General features: G+C 54.7%; 3 protein-coding genes across 6 annotated transcripts in view; 1 reads left to right on the top strand and 2 right to left on the bottom strand.

Moving 5' to 3' along the window:
* CCT7 (chaperonin containing TCP1, subunit 7 (eta)) overlaps window positions 1–604 on the bottom strand; it is an 18302-nt gene extending 17698 nt beyond the window's left edge. The window contains exon 1 of the mRNA XM_010829763.1: window positions 456–604. Within this exon, the coding sequence (XP_010828065.1) occupies window positions 456–461 (6 nt within the window). The 5' untranslated portion in view covers window positions 462–604. The remainder of the gene's footprint in view (window positions 1–455) is intronic.
* A 946-nt stretch (window positions 605–1550) lies between these two features.
* PRADC1 (protease-associated domain containing 1) lies at window positions 1551–7443 on the top strand. Of its 2 annotated transcripts, none has more exons than XM_010829767.1 (5): window positions 1551–1734; window positions 3764–3864; window positions 4426–4535; window positions 4806–4973; window positions 5832–7443. In XM_010829767.1, the coding sequence occupies exons 1-5, from the start codon at window positions 1668–1670 to the stop codon at window positions 6076–6078; spliced, it is 693 nt and encodes a 230-aa protein (XP_010828069.1). In that variant the 5' UTR covers window positions 1551–1667; the 3' UTR covers window positions 6079–7443. The 2 variants fall into 2 exon arrangements, with proteins under 2 accessions (XP_010828069.1, XP_010828070.1); XM_010829768.1 differs by lacking the exon at window positions 5832–7443 and adding an exon at window positions 5199–5750 and having other exon boundaries at window positions 1553–1734.
* Window positions 6209–11003, bottom strand: part of SMYD5 (SMYD family member 5) — an 11968-nt gene continuing 7173 nt past the window's right edge. The window contains exons 7-13 of one of the 3 annotated variants that reach the window (XM_010829765.1): window positions 10460–10522; window positions 10175–10245; window positions 9757–9863; window positions 9320–9376; window positions 8433–8527; window positions 7704–7774; window positions 6209–7605 (exon numbers count right to left, since the gene is read on the bottom strand). In XM_010829765.1, coding sequence (XP_010828067.1) covers window positions 7455–7605; window positions 7704–7774; window positions 8433–8527; window positions 9320–9376; window positions 9757–9863; window positions 10175–10245; window positions 10460–10522 — 615 coding nt within the window. In that variant the 3' untranslated portion in view covers window positions 6209–7454. Of the gene's footprint in view, window positions 7775–8432; window positions 8528–9319; window positions 9377–9756; window positions 9864–10174; window positions 10246–10459; window positions 10523–11003 lie in introns of all 3 variants that reach the window. The other 2 variants (XM_010829766.1, XM_010829764.1) reach the window with 2 other exon arrangements.

The raw sequence follows: 11003 nt of genomic DNA on the forward strand, positions 1-11003 counted from the left end.
CCTTGGGCTCCGTCCCCATGCTGCCTCTGCCGTTTATAGGAAGCACCCTCCTTCACAACCGCATTTTTCAAGACAGCCAGAGCTTCCAAGTCTGGCCCTGGACCGCGTATGCACGCTCAACCCGCAGTCATTTGACCCAGGTCAAGATTATGGGGGGCTCGGAAAACCGGGTGATCGACGCAGGTTCAAGGCCCCGAAGCACCCTGGGACTTGTAGTCCCCAGCCGGCCCGACCGGAGCCTCCTCTTGACCCCCACAAAACCCTTGCTGAGGGCAGCTGCTCCGGGCCCGGGCCCACCAGGCGGTAGCGGGCCGGGGTCCTTCACAGACAGAGGGTCGGAGCGAGAACCGAGTCAATAAGCAGGAGAAGGTTCTACGAGACTAGTCTAGGCCAGGCGGCGCCAGCTACCGACCAGATGGCAGCGGATGGAGCCGGATGATTGAGATGCGACTCACCATCATCTTGTAAGCTTATCCAGTGGCCGGCTACTCCTCTTCTCCGCGCCCAGGACGCCCAGCAACCCCACAATGCTCCGCGACAGAGAAATCCCCAGAAGCTTCACAAAGCCGTTGGACCGGGAGAGGAAGGGGTGGGCCACTTCCGCCACTCTATGGTTCGCTACCATAGAGTCGGCGTGGCTAGAAGGGTCAGAGGCTGGGCCTCGGTGAGAGCTACGAGAATCGTTGGTAAGGGAAGGTTCGCCGGTTTTCCATGGTGCCATTATTTTTGAGCATGTAGAACCCTTGCTTGGCCGCGTTAGCCACTAACTCTAATTCCATTCCCCCTATCTCCCAAGACCAAGGGATGCAATAAAGGCATATATTTATTGACTGGTGACTGAGAGACAGGCCTTTACTAAGCATTTGACGTGAGTGAGCTCGTTGTTACACACTATCGTTTTGGTAGTACCACGATCACGCCCACTTTACAGACGAGGGAACTGAGGCTGAGGGGTTAGGTGTCCAACATCACACGTGGGTACCTGGCCCGAATGCTCGTTTTCTGGTTTGGCATTGTCAGAGCTTCCTCGAGTGTCGGGTACATAAGGCCTACTGGTACATCCCCAGAGCCTACTGACTACGACCGCACAAACGCCAGTGAAATTAGGCAGAGGATGAGCAGAGCAGGGGTCGCCCGAGACCACCTGGGCGCTAGACGAATGCCTTCCCAAGAAGAGGATGGGAAAAAGGAAAGCACAGCTAGAAGATAAATCGTTGTCTTGCGAAGCTGCCGCGGTGAGGATTCGGCTGAGGACGCACGGGCCGACTAGCCAAGTCTTTCGGGGCTGAGGCGAGTCCTACGGGTCTCCATTCTCCGTTCCCGCGGCCTCCCGGACCCGCCCTCTGCCTGAGAGGTCCTGCAGAGTCTAACCCAAAAAGAGAAATGCTGGGGCGGGGGCCGGCAGTTGCAGTTAACAATTTAGACCAATCAGCCCTCGGCCTCACTTCTCTCGACCAATAGGAAGTGGGCTAGGGCGTAGGGGCGGAAAATGTGGCTACATAAGCAGGCCTCAGAGCCAATCAGTCCTAGGCCTCATTCCGGTCCGCCAACCGACGGCGTGAGCGGGTCCGGGGGCGGGAGGCCAGAGCAGCTGTCAGGCCGAAGTCCGGCTAGCTACGCGCGGCGGGGTGGCTGGAAGAAGCGCGGCGCCCGGCCGGGCCCTGGAGATGGTCCCCGGCGCCGCGGGCTGGTGTTGTCTCGTGCTCTGGCTCCCCGCGTGCGTCGCGGCCCACGGTGAGCAGCAACGGGCGGGGCTACGCTTCAGGGCGGGGCTGGCGGACCAGCTTGAGCGCGTCCTGGGCCGGGGGCCACGGGTCACCTTGGGGACCCCGCGAATTCGGAGCAAGGCAGGTCCAGACACCGGCACCTGGAGTGGGTGGGTACTGGTCCCCAGGGACATTAACTGGGCGCGGCCTGAGACTGGGCTGTGAGTCCCCAGCTACCCACGTCGAAGGAAGGCTCCCCCTACCCCCACTAGCGCCGACTTAGGTGGCTGAGGGGGGCGAAGAACAAGGAACACCTAGGGGTACTACAGGCTGGAAATATGTAAGCACTCACATACATAAATGGGACCCTGGAGAATGGAAAGGCTACCCACTCCAGTATTCTGGCCTGGAGAATTCCATGGACTGTATAATCCATGGGGTCGCAGAGTCGGACACGACTGAGCGACTTTCACACTCACAGGAATACTACAAGCTGGAAATATGTGAGCACTCACATACATAAATGGGACCACACGTTGCTATACGTGGGCTTACACGCACTTAGCACATACGCACACACTAAACCTGTTTGCATCTACACGAGAACATAAACATACACCCATATACATACGTGAGCACATGTGTGTATCTATACTTAATTTACACGGATCAGCGGATACAAAGGCTAGGCAAAGATGTGTAGGGAGGAGGGGAATTTTAGTGCTAATCCAGGAAGGCCTCCTGGGAGTGTATCTCTATTTGACTGGAAGCCTTCACTCCCAGGACAAAAGGCTGTATGTGTAGCCCAGTACCAACCAGTGGACCTCTACCTGGTGGCTGATTAGGATGTAGAAAAGGACAGCTAAAGCCACAGTTGATCCCAGCCCTGACACAAGCCCTGACTTGTGGCAGAAGTTTCCACCCTTTCACGCTACTCAATCTCTCTGGGCTAAGGAATCCAGCCACTTAAGTTCAGGTAAAACATTACACTTAGGTACTAAAGAGATCCACATCCCAGAAAAATCTAGTTGTTCTGGCACTTCCCTGCTGGAAATAGTTGTTCATTCACTCAACAACCTTTTAGAGCACGAGTTACAGTCTAGCCACTATGTTGGTTAAGGTGGATACAGTATGGAATGAAATCACAAACTTAAGTCCTTGTTCTAGTGCAGGAGAGAGACAACAAACAAAAATAATTCCAAATTATGTTAAAAGTGTCATTGGAGACAAAGTACATTTTTGAATGGGCATAAAGGAGGGCAGTCACAGGGCAGGTTTCTCTGAGAAAGTGATCTGATGGATGAATAGGAGTGAGCCCTATAAAGAGGTAGAGGTGTGGTATGGTGAGGGAACTTACAAGAAGACTTGGAGATGTGAAGAAACTGGAGGCCAGTGTAGTTAGAACACAGGAAGGGAAGAGATGAGGTTGGGGTAGCTGCCAACGGCCAGATCAAGCAGGGCCTTGCAGACTAGAGTTTAGGCTTTAAGTGCAAAAGGCAGTCCTTGAAGGGTATTGACGCTCTGGCAGTGGTGATATGATCACATCTGCTTTAAGGTGTTTTAAGGAAATTCCTGGCAGTTGTTAGGGGAATGGACCTTAGGGAGCAAGAATACAGGCTAAGATAGACCAGTTAAAAAGCTGCATCAGCTAGGACAAGAAATGGTAGTGACTGGACGAGGGGGGAATGGCAGTGGAACCAGACTTTTTTTTTTTTTTTACAACAGCTACCACATCTACCACCTTGAAACTCTGAAGTCTGCTTCAGAGCAAAGATGAATTAACCCTCAGAGAGGTAACACTGGAACTCTCAGTCTCCCTGGCTCACCTGTGTAAGCAGCAGCAGCTGTAAACCTCTGGGGTCACTAACTGTCTGCATCAGCTCTATCCTCCCCAGGGCAGAGACCATCTATACTACCTACTGTGAGGACACAGTTGGCTGAAGCTGGGTCTCTGGGCCCAGACCATAGCCAGCCTGTTGAAGGCCTGGGGTCCATGATCTGAACCTGAAACCAGCTTTTCCCCCGGAGGCTTCTCACCTGTACATTTTACCTTTCAGGCTTACGCATCCATGATTATTTGTACTTTCAAGTGCTGAGTCCTGGGGACATTCGCTACATCTTCACAGCCACGCCTGCCAAGGACTTTGGTGGTATCTTTGTAAGTTCAGGGAGGCCCCCTCACATCTGATGCTGTCTCCACATTTCCCCCTACTAAGTTGAGGTGACCTTCATCAATTCAATCAATACCTGAGTGCTGGGACAGAGAAGGGGGCAGAATTCTGCTCTGTCTTCCAGGGGCTATAGAGCCAGGAAGGCAGGGCTTCCAGCTATTCCTCTGGGTATAATACAGACCTGGGCATCACAGAGGGAAACTCTTCTTCTTAGGGACATGAAGTAGTTAAAAAAAAAAAAAAGCCAAAGGCTCTGCTAGCTCCACTGCTAAACTATTAATACATGACTCTGGGTCCACAGCAACTTCTCTGTGTCTGTGAAAGGGAGGGTGGAGAAAAAATAAATAAAATAAAGATTTGACCAAAAAGAAAAGGGGGAGGGTGGGATAGGACAACCAGACAATTGTGAGAATTGAGTAAAAGTGCTCAAGTGTCCAGCACACAGAAATCACGCATTTCCTTCTCATTTTGTGAGGAGCTGATATGATGGAATGATCAGCTCAGTCCTAACCCCTCCCCACACTTTGACCTGTTTAAATATCTTTCAGCACACAAGGTATGAGCAGATTCACCTTGTCCCTGCGGAACCTTCAGAGGCCTGCGGGGAACTCAGCAACGGTTTCTTCATCCAGGACCAGATCGCGCTGGTGGAGAGGGGGTAAGGCGTGGACAGGCACAGGCACCAGGGGAGAGTCTGAGATCAGTGTTGGTGGTGATACTTTGAAATAACTGTTTTTAAATAATTCATCTTTTTAAGAATCTTTTAAGAAATGTGTTAAAATTATCCAGGCCTTTGGCCATTTACTTGTGAGCCTCTATAAAAAAATAATCCTCCATGATTGGTCCTTCTTGCACCCTCCCAGGGTGGTGGTCTGGGGAGGGGATAGCTCCCCTGCCTTTTCTTTGGTCTCATCATCACCTCTTCCAGGGGCTGCTCCTTCCTGTCCAAGACCCGGGTGGTGCAGGAGCACGGCGGGCGGGCAGTGATCATCTCTGACAACGCGGTTGACAATGACAGCTTCTACGTGGAGATGATCCAAGACAGTACCCAGCGCACAGCTGACATCCCCGCCCTCTTCCTGCTCGGCCGAGATGGGTGAGGGGTCCTTGTCTCTGGCTGTATTAGCACCAAACTAGGTGCCACAACTCGGGGAGGTCAAGGGCAATTACTAGTCCCTACCCACAAGCCTCACCTTGGGGTGCCCTGGTTGGAGGGCCAAAAAAGTCCTCAGGCTCTGGAACTCCCAAAGTAATGGGGACAGTGGGGCATGATGGGGTGCCGAGAAAGTGACCATCACCACCTCTCTCCATGCCCTCCCAGCTACATGATCCGCCGCTCCCTGGAACAGCATGGGCTGCCTTGGGCCATCATTTCCATCCCAGTCAATGTCACCAGCATTCCCACCTTTGAGCTGCTGCAACCGCCCTGGACCTTCTGGTAGAAGAGTTGGTCCCACATTCCAGCCATAAGCAACTCTAGGCTGAGAAGGGAAAATCCAGGAATTCTGCTGTTCAGGATTTGGGGATAGCATTTGGGAACTGGTGGAGCCAGGCAGAGGAAAAGGGCTTGGGCCTTGGCTCAGCTAAAGGAAGCCACACCACTGGCCTTTCCTCCCCTGGGCTCCTAAGGTGTCTCATGCTATGGGAAGAGGCAAGAGCCAGGCCCGGGGGCTGGTGGGCTCGGGTCTGAAACTAAAGGGGCCAACAGCAGGTGGTTTGAGAGCCATCTGAAAGCTGTCACATCCCACCTGGCTCCAGCCTCCCCACCCAGAGTCTTTCACAGCAATTGCTGGAATGGTGTAAGGAGCTGGTGTTTGAGGACTTAATAAACCCTCAGTGACTTTTTAGCAATAAAGCCTCTCATCAGGGTTGCAACTGTGTCCTAGAGTAAAGCACACAGGGGTAGGGTGGGGGGCTTCAAACACTCACTTGGTCCCACGCTCTTGTTTTGAAGGGAGGAAACTGAGGCCCAGAGAGGGTACAAGGCTTGCCCAGGGTCCTTCAGGACCAGTGCTCAGACTGCTAATCCTGGATCCCGACAGCCTCCTGCTCAAGAACTCAGGAAGCGGTGGTTCAGCCCCCGAGGAAAAGCCTCCTTGTTCTGTAGCCTGGTCCTGGGGATCCACACTGGACCTCAGAGGAGCCCTGCTCTTAGACCTGAGAAACGTTTGCACAGCAGATATAGACGAGACGAGGGATGAATCCAAACTGGGGAGCTGGAGCTCCCATCTCCTGCCGTCACCGCTCTGTCCTATGCATTCTGGGACCATCCACGTGACTGTTGCCTGCTTGTCAAGCCATCCTCCACAAAGCATTCCTGTAAAGGCCTGTCACCATTCATGTTTTATTGAGAACAGTGGGCAGGGGGGGAGGAGGGGGTGCTGGCTGCTCTGAAGAATTAAGAACCCAATAGGCTATTCAGGCAGATTCCACCTGCTCACGATCCAAGAAAGGGCCCGTGCGGCGGGACCTGGCCTCCCTAGGATCCCTCAGCAGGGGCATGCGGCAGGCCCCTCAGGGAAGGGGGGCAGAAAAGAATTGCGGGTGACAGGTTACAATTTCCACAGCTTCCAACCCAAGAGCAAGGGGTGGTGCTAATCTGGGGAGGAGGAGGACAGTCAGGGCTAATCTTGAGTATCCAGCCCAGCTCTTCTAGGTTTCTGGAAGACTTGTGTTCCTCTGTGGAGATCCTAAAGATGGAGATTGAGACCAGGAGAGCCCCTCACTGATCAAAGTTCTAGAAGACTCTAGAACATCCTCAGTTAGGGAGCAGAGGCCTTTCACCCCCCAAGTCTCAGCTATGCTGCTAGAGTCCTAAATGGATGAGGGTAAGAGGAGGGGTGCTGATCCCCCCATACCCCTCCCAAGGGAGGCAGACACCTCTTCCAGACCCTGTGAGGCTAGCCACTGTACCAGGGCCTAGAGGAAAGGCACAAGTACAGAGATTCTGGGGGAGGGGCCAATCGCTACTCCCCGATGTCTAAACGATGGGTGAGGTGGGGAGAGGCGGGTAATCCCCGTGGTTCAGTGCTCCCCACAGAGCGCCTAAGAGAAGGTGCAGTGGGGCCCAGTTCCCCACTCCTGCCTCTCTAGGCTGTGCCAGTGGTCAGGCTACAACAGTGGGAGGTAGGGAAGTCGGTAAGGGCATCTTGGCCCCTCTCTTCTTCAGTGGAGTCAGGGTGTTCTCGGGTTGCCACTCTGTTACTGCCCCCCTACCCCCATACTGAGTTGAGAGGGCTGAAGCCTCAAGCGGATGAGTAAGTGGGGCCATGGGGAAGAACACTGTTAGGCCCTGACCTTGGTTCCAGCCACTTACATCCGAACCTCAGGGGGAAGCCAGTTCTGAGCGGCTCAGTGACAGCGCAGAGCCTGAGCCACGCAGCAGCAGTGTCCGGGCGTGAGGTCCGGCGGGGGGAGAGGGCCTAGGGTCCAGCCTGTCTTACCCTCCGGCAGAAAGAGTGCTGAAATGGGGGGGAAGTGGGCGACAGGAGTGGGGTGTTCCTTCCAAGCCTCTGCTCTGGGGAAGGCCCCCTCTTCTGCAGGGTTTGGGGTAGGAGTGCTTCCGAGCAGGGTGACATCACACATCAGTCATCTCATCCCCCAGCTCGGCATCTTCCGGCTCTCCCTCCTCCTCCTCCTCTTCCTCCTCCTCCTCCTCAGAGGTCATGTTGGGCTCATCGGCCTCTGCCAGACATTTAGGGCAGGAACAGACGAACAGATAGTTCTCCCTGCAGAGGGCGAGGGGGCACGATGGTGAGGGCAGTCAGGCAGCCACTGGAATGGAGGACCCCAGAGCCCCGCTGCCCACCGCAGCCCCCGCTGGCACCTGAGGATCTTGTGGCGGCTGTGGCGGCTTCGCTCCCGCTGACAGCAGTCTAAGTAGCTGATGCAGATTTCCTAAGGGGCACAAGAGAGGTTGGGCCGATGGTCTTTCTAACAGGTGGGATTAGGGCCTCCCCAACCTCTGCCCCGTGTCCAACCATTGCCTCGTCCCCAGGAGCCTGAGCTGCCCTTCAGCAAAAGGGCAGGCCACCCCAATCCATCCCCTTGTGCTCAGAGCAGGGATGGGACTGTGAGGCTTTGACAGTCTGAACTGGGGGCTATGGTTGGGCCTTAGGCCATGGCCAAGGTCTGTCTGTGGCTGGGGCAGAGGTTATCTTGCTGTGAAGCTACTTGCCCTGAAAGAAGTTTCAAGCAGGCTCTGTGTACTGCTCTAACAGCCAGGACCCCAAACCACATTAGCAACCCATAGTCCAAGCCACAAAGGGCCATTTCCTGTTTCCTTAGAAGCTGCAGATTCCTTGATCAAAAAGCAGCTGGACACAAGAACTCAGGCACACAGTGCTCTCTCAAACACTGCTGAGGCTTTCTGGAGTTATTTTTTGAAGTGAGGTGGGGTCAGAGCACACTCACAGGCAAGACTAAGGTCCTGCAGCATGAAGGGATTCAACCCAACAGCCTGAACCTGGGGCTGGAGCCACTGCTGCTCCTGATTCCTGGAGAGAACTTGCCAGGCCTCCTGCCCACCCACCCCCACAGCTACTTGCCCCCTCACCTCTCCTGGCTTAATATCCTCCAGGGCGGTGACATGCAAAAGGAAGTTGTTTTCTGGGAAGGAGGTCTCTGCATTGGGGACACAGCTGTGGTTGCCTGGGTCATGAGAGGCAGATAATGAGGATTGTTGACTAAGAAAAATAACAGCCTTAACTGTGCAGAGCCTGGCCCCGTCTTTCCTTGTTCTCTGATCCCTGTTGGGCTGTGCAGGTCCCCGGGCCCCGGTGTCCTGTCTCCCTGTCCAGCGCTCTTTCCTGAAGAGCACAGGCCCAGATGTGCTCCCACATCACTGCCCTGCCCCACCTGCCATGCCTGGCCCTGCTCTTCTCCTCACTGGTCCCCTTGATCCTCAGCTGTTCCCAGTGTCTCACAAAGGGAGGGACAGGGCTGTGAAAGGGATGCCCGTGCCGGAAACTTAACTCAGGCCTGTCTGTCACTGGTAACAGCTGGGAGCCTAGTTTAGGAAAAGTAGTCTCCCCAGAGCCTGGGAGGAAAGGTCTGCGGTGAGGAGAGCAGAGGGTGGGAGGCTGGGATCTGGAAAAACAGTCTGAACTGGCTCTGTCCCTCCATCAGGTGCTGATGAGACTGCCTTCCAGCCTGAGCTCCTCCTGGGTTCTTAGGACACTCAGGACTCACAGGGCAGTGGTGGGGCAAGACCCAGGGTTCCCTCTGCAAGAATCAGAGCTCTGTGCCCTGCCTTAGCACCGGGCCATGCCACTGGAAAGCATGAGCAGTCCAATAAATGAATGGAAAGTGATATGGGAGACCAAGCGGAAATCCTCCAGCTCAGCCCTAATCCCACTCCCAGACTCAACTCTACCAGCCCAGAAGGGACCAACAGAGGAGGACTGCAGCGTGAGGCTGTGCCTTCTCAATGCCGGGACTCACAGCAGCTCTGCAGCACAAAGAGGCCAGATCCTTCACAGTTAAGAAACTCGCCGGTTGCTGTAAGACAGTCGTATGCAGGTGGTATTACGTCCATGTCATAGGTAGGAAAAGCAAATAGGCTTATAAGGACAGGCATGGCTCCACTGTCTGCCACCCAGTCACTCCCATTTACCTGACAATGCTTCTCTGAGGCACAAGCTTGCTTTCCTATATATGATACCAACGCACGATCTGGCACTCCTCCACCCCCCGCATGAGGCCTCTGCATGGACTGCAGGGCCATTTCTCATGTATGCCCTGCAGACAGGCATGAAGCTTCACACAGGGATTACCTTCCCCAACCATGAACTCAGAGCTCCCTGGGGGAAGACTGTGTCCACCAACTGACTGATGGGGCCTTCCAAAGTCAGGTGAAGCCAAGGCTCCATCTCACCAACCTGCCTCGATGTCCTTGTACAGCTGGTCAATGAAGGCGTCCAGCTGCTCACGGTCCTGAGGCTTCAGCTCCAGAGCATCACAGGCATGGACCCACTGGCTCAGGGAGCTGGGGGTCCCAGGCAGCCATGGTTGGAGAGGAGAAAGACCCAGCTCACAGGGCTCTCCACCTCCAAGCAAGTTAAGTCCATTTCTTTCTCCCGAGAGGGGGTGGGGGTGGGTAGGTGTGTCCTTTCCCAGCTAAGTGTTCCCAAGAAAGACTCGGTCTGTCTGACCCTCGCCCCTGAGTTTAGTCCAGCATTCTGGCCAGAGTTACACCCTGCCCCACCCTAGTCTTGAAAGGAGCTTGGCTACTTTTCTCAATCTTCCACCCCAGCCCTGAGGGACAAGTCCAAGAGCTCTGGAACATTCTCTCCTAACCTGGTCCCAATTCCTTGGCCATTGGTCCCAACAAGAGCAAAGAGAGACCGGAATCCATCCGGAGTGAACCACTGTGGGGAGAAAGGAGAAGGGCACTCAGTGGGCAGCCACTTGCTCTTCTTCCTGATACAACTCTGTTGAGGAAGCTTGTTGTGAGTCAGTCCCACCCCAACTCCGTAAGACCAGGTCTGCTCTTGCTTACCTGTCCCAGGCAGACACGCTGCCCTGGTTGCTCCCAGAGGGCTGGAGTGACTGGGAGGCCACTGGTCCCACCTTCCCACTCACCTGGCTGAGTGCTTCTTCATAAAGCGCCTCTGTGAAGAGTCTCCGCAGTAGCTCCAGCTGACCCTGGGTTAGGGAAAGCAGGGAGAGACCTGCAGCTCTGGGGTTTCCCCTTAGCACCCAGGCAGGGCCCAGAAGACCATGTAAGGGAAGGAAAAGGGTGAGCTCTAAAGACAGCTTTCCCAGGGGGCAAAGGAAAGCCATGGAGTCCTGATCTCCAAAGAGCCTTGGCAGTCTGCTGGTCTCTTCCAACCCAGGGTAGCAAACCCCAAATTCCTATTTTCTAGCACTTATACCAGCACCACCCTCCAGAGCAGCTTGACGCTCCCCTCCTTTCCCCAGATTCAGTGCAGGAAGGCCTGCCCCAAAAGCCCTTTTACACCTGCCTCCCCCTTCAGGCAGCTCCTGCACAGAACTCTGCTCTCCTCGGGGAGAATGCATAACTCTTTGATCTGAAGCGAGTGCTCAGTACATGGGCAACTAGAAGTCTGTTTCACCCCACTTCCTAACCTGCAGACCCCCTCAACCCTCCATTTTTCATTACACT

Source organism: Bison bison, unplaced genomic scaffold (assembly GCF_000754665.1).
Source record: "Bison bison bison isolate TAMUID 2011002044 unplaced genomic scaffold, Bison_UMD1.0 scf7180017864508, whole genome shotgun sequence".
NCBI lineage: Eukaryota > Metazoa > Chordata > Mammalia > Artiodactyla > Bovidae > Bison > Bison bison.

Coding starts and splice junctions, on each gene's coding strand:
- PRADC1 (XM_010829767.1), top strand. CDS start 1,668: ATGGTCCCCGGCGCCGCGGGCTGGTGTTGTCTCGTGCTCTGGCTCCCC. Junction 1,735..3,763: donor CGCGTGCGTCGCGGCCCACG/GTGAGCAGCAAC, acceptor TTTACCTTTCAG/GCTTACGCATCCATGATTAT. Junction 4,974..5,831: donor TTCCTGCTCGGCCGAGATGG/GTGAGGGGTCCT, acceptor CTTGTTTTGAAG/GGAGGAAACTGAGGCCCAGA.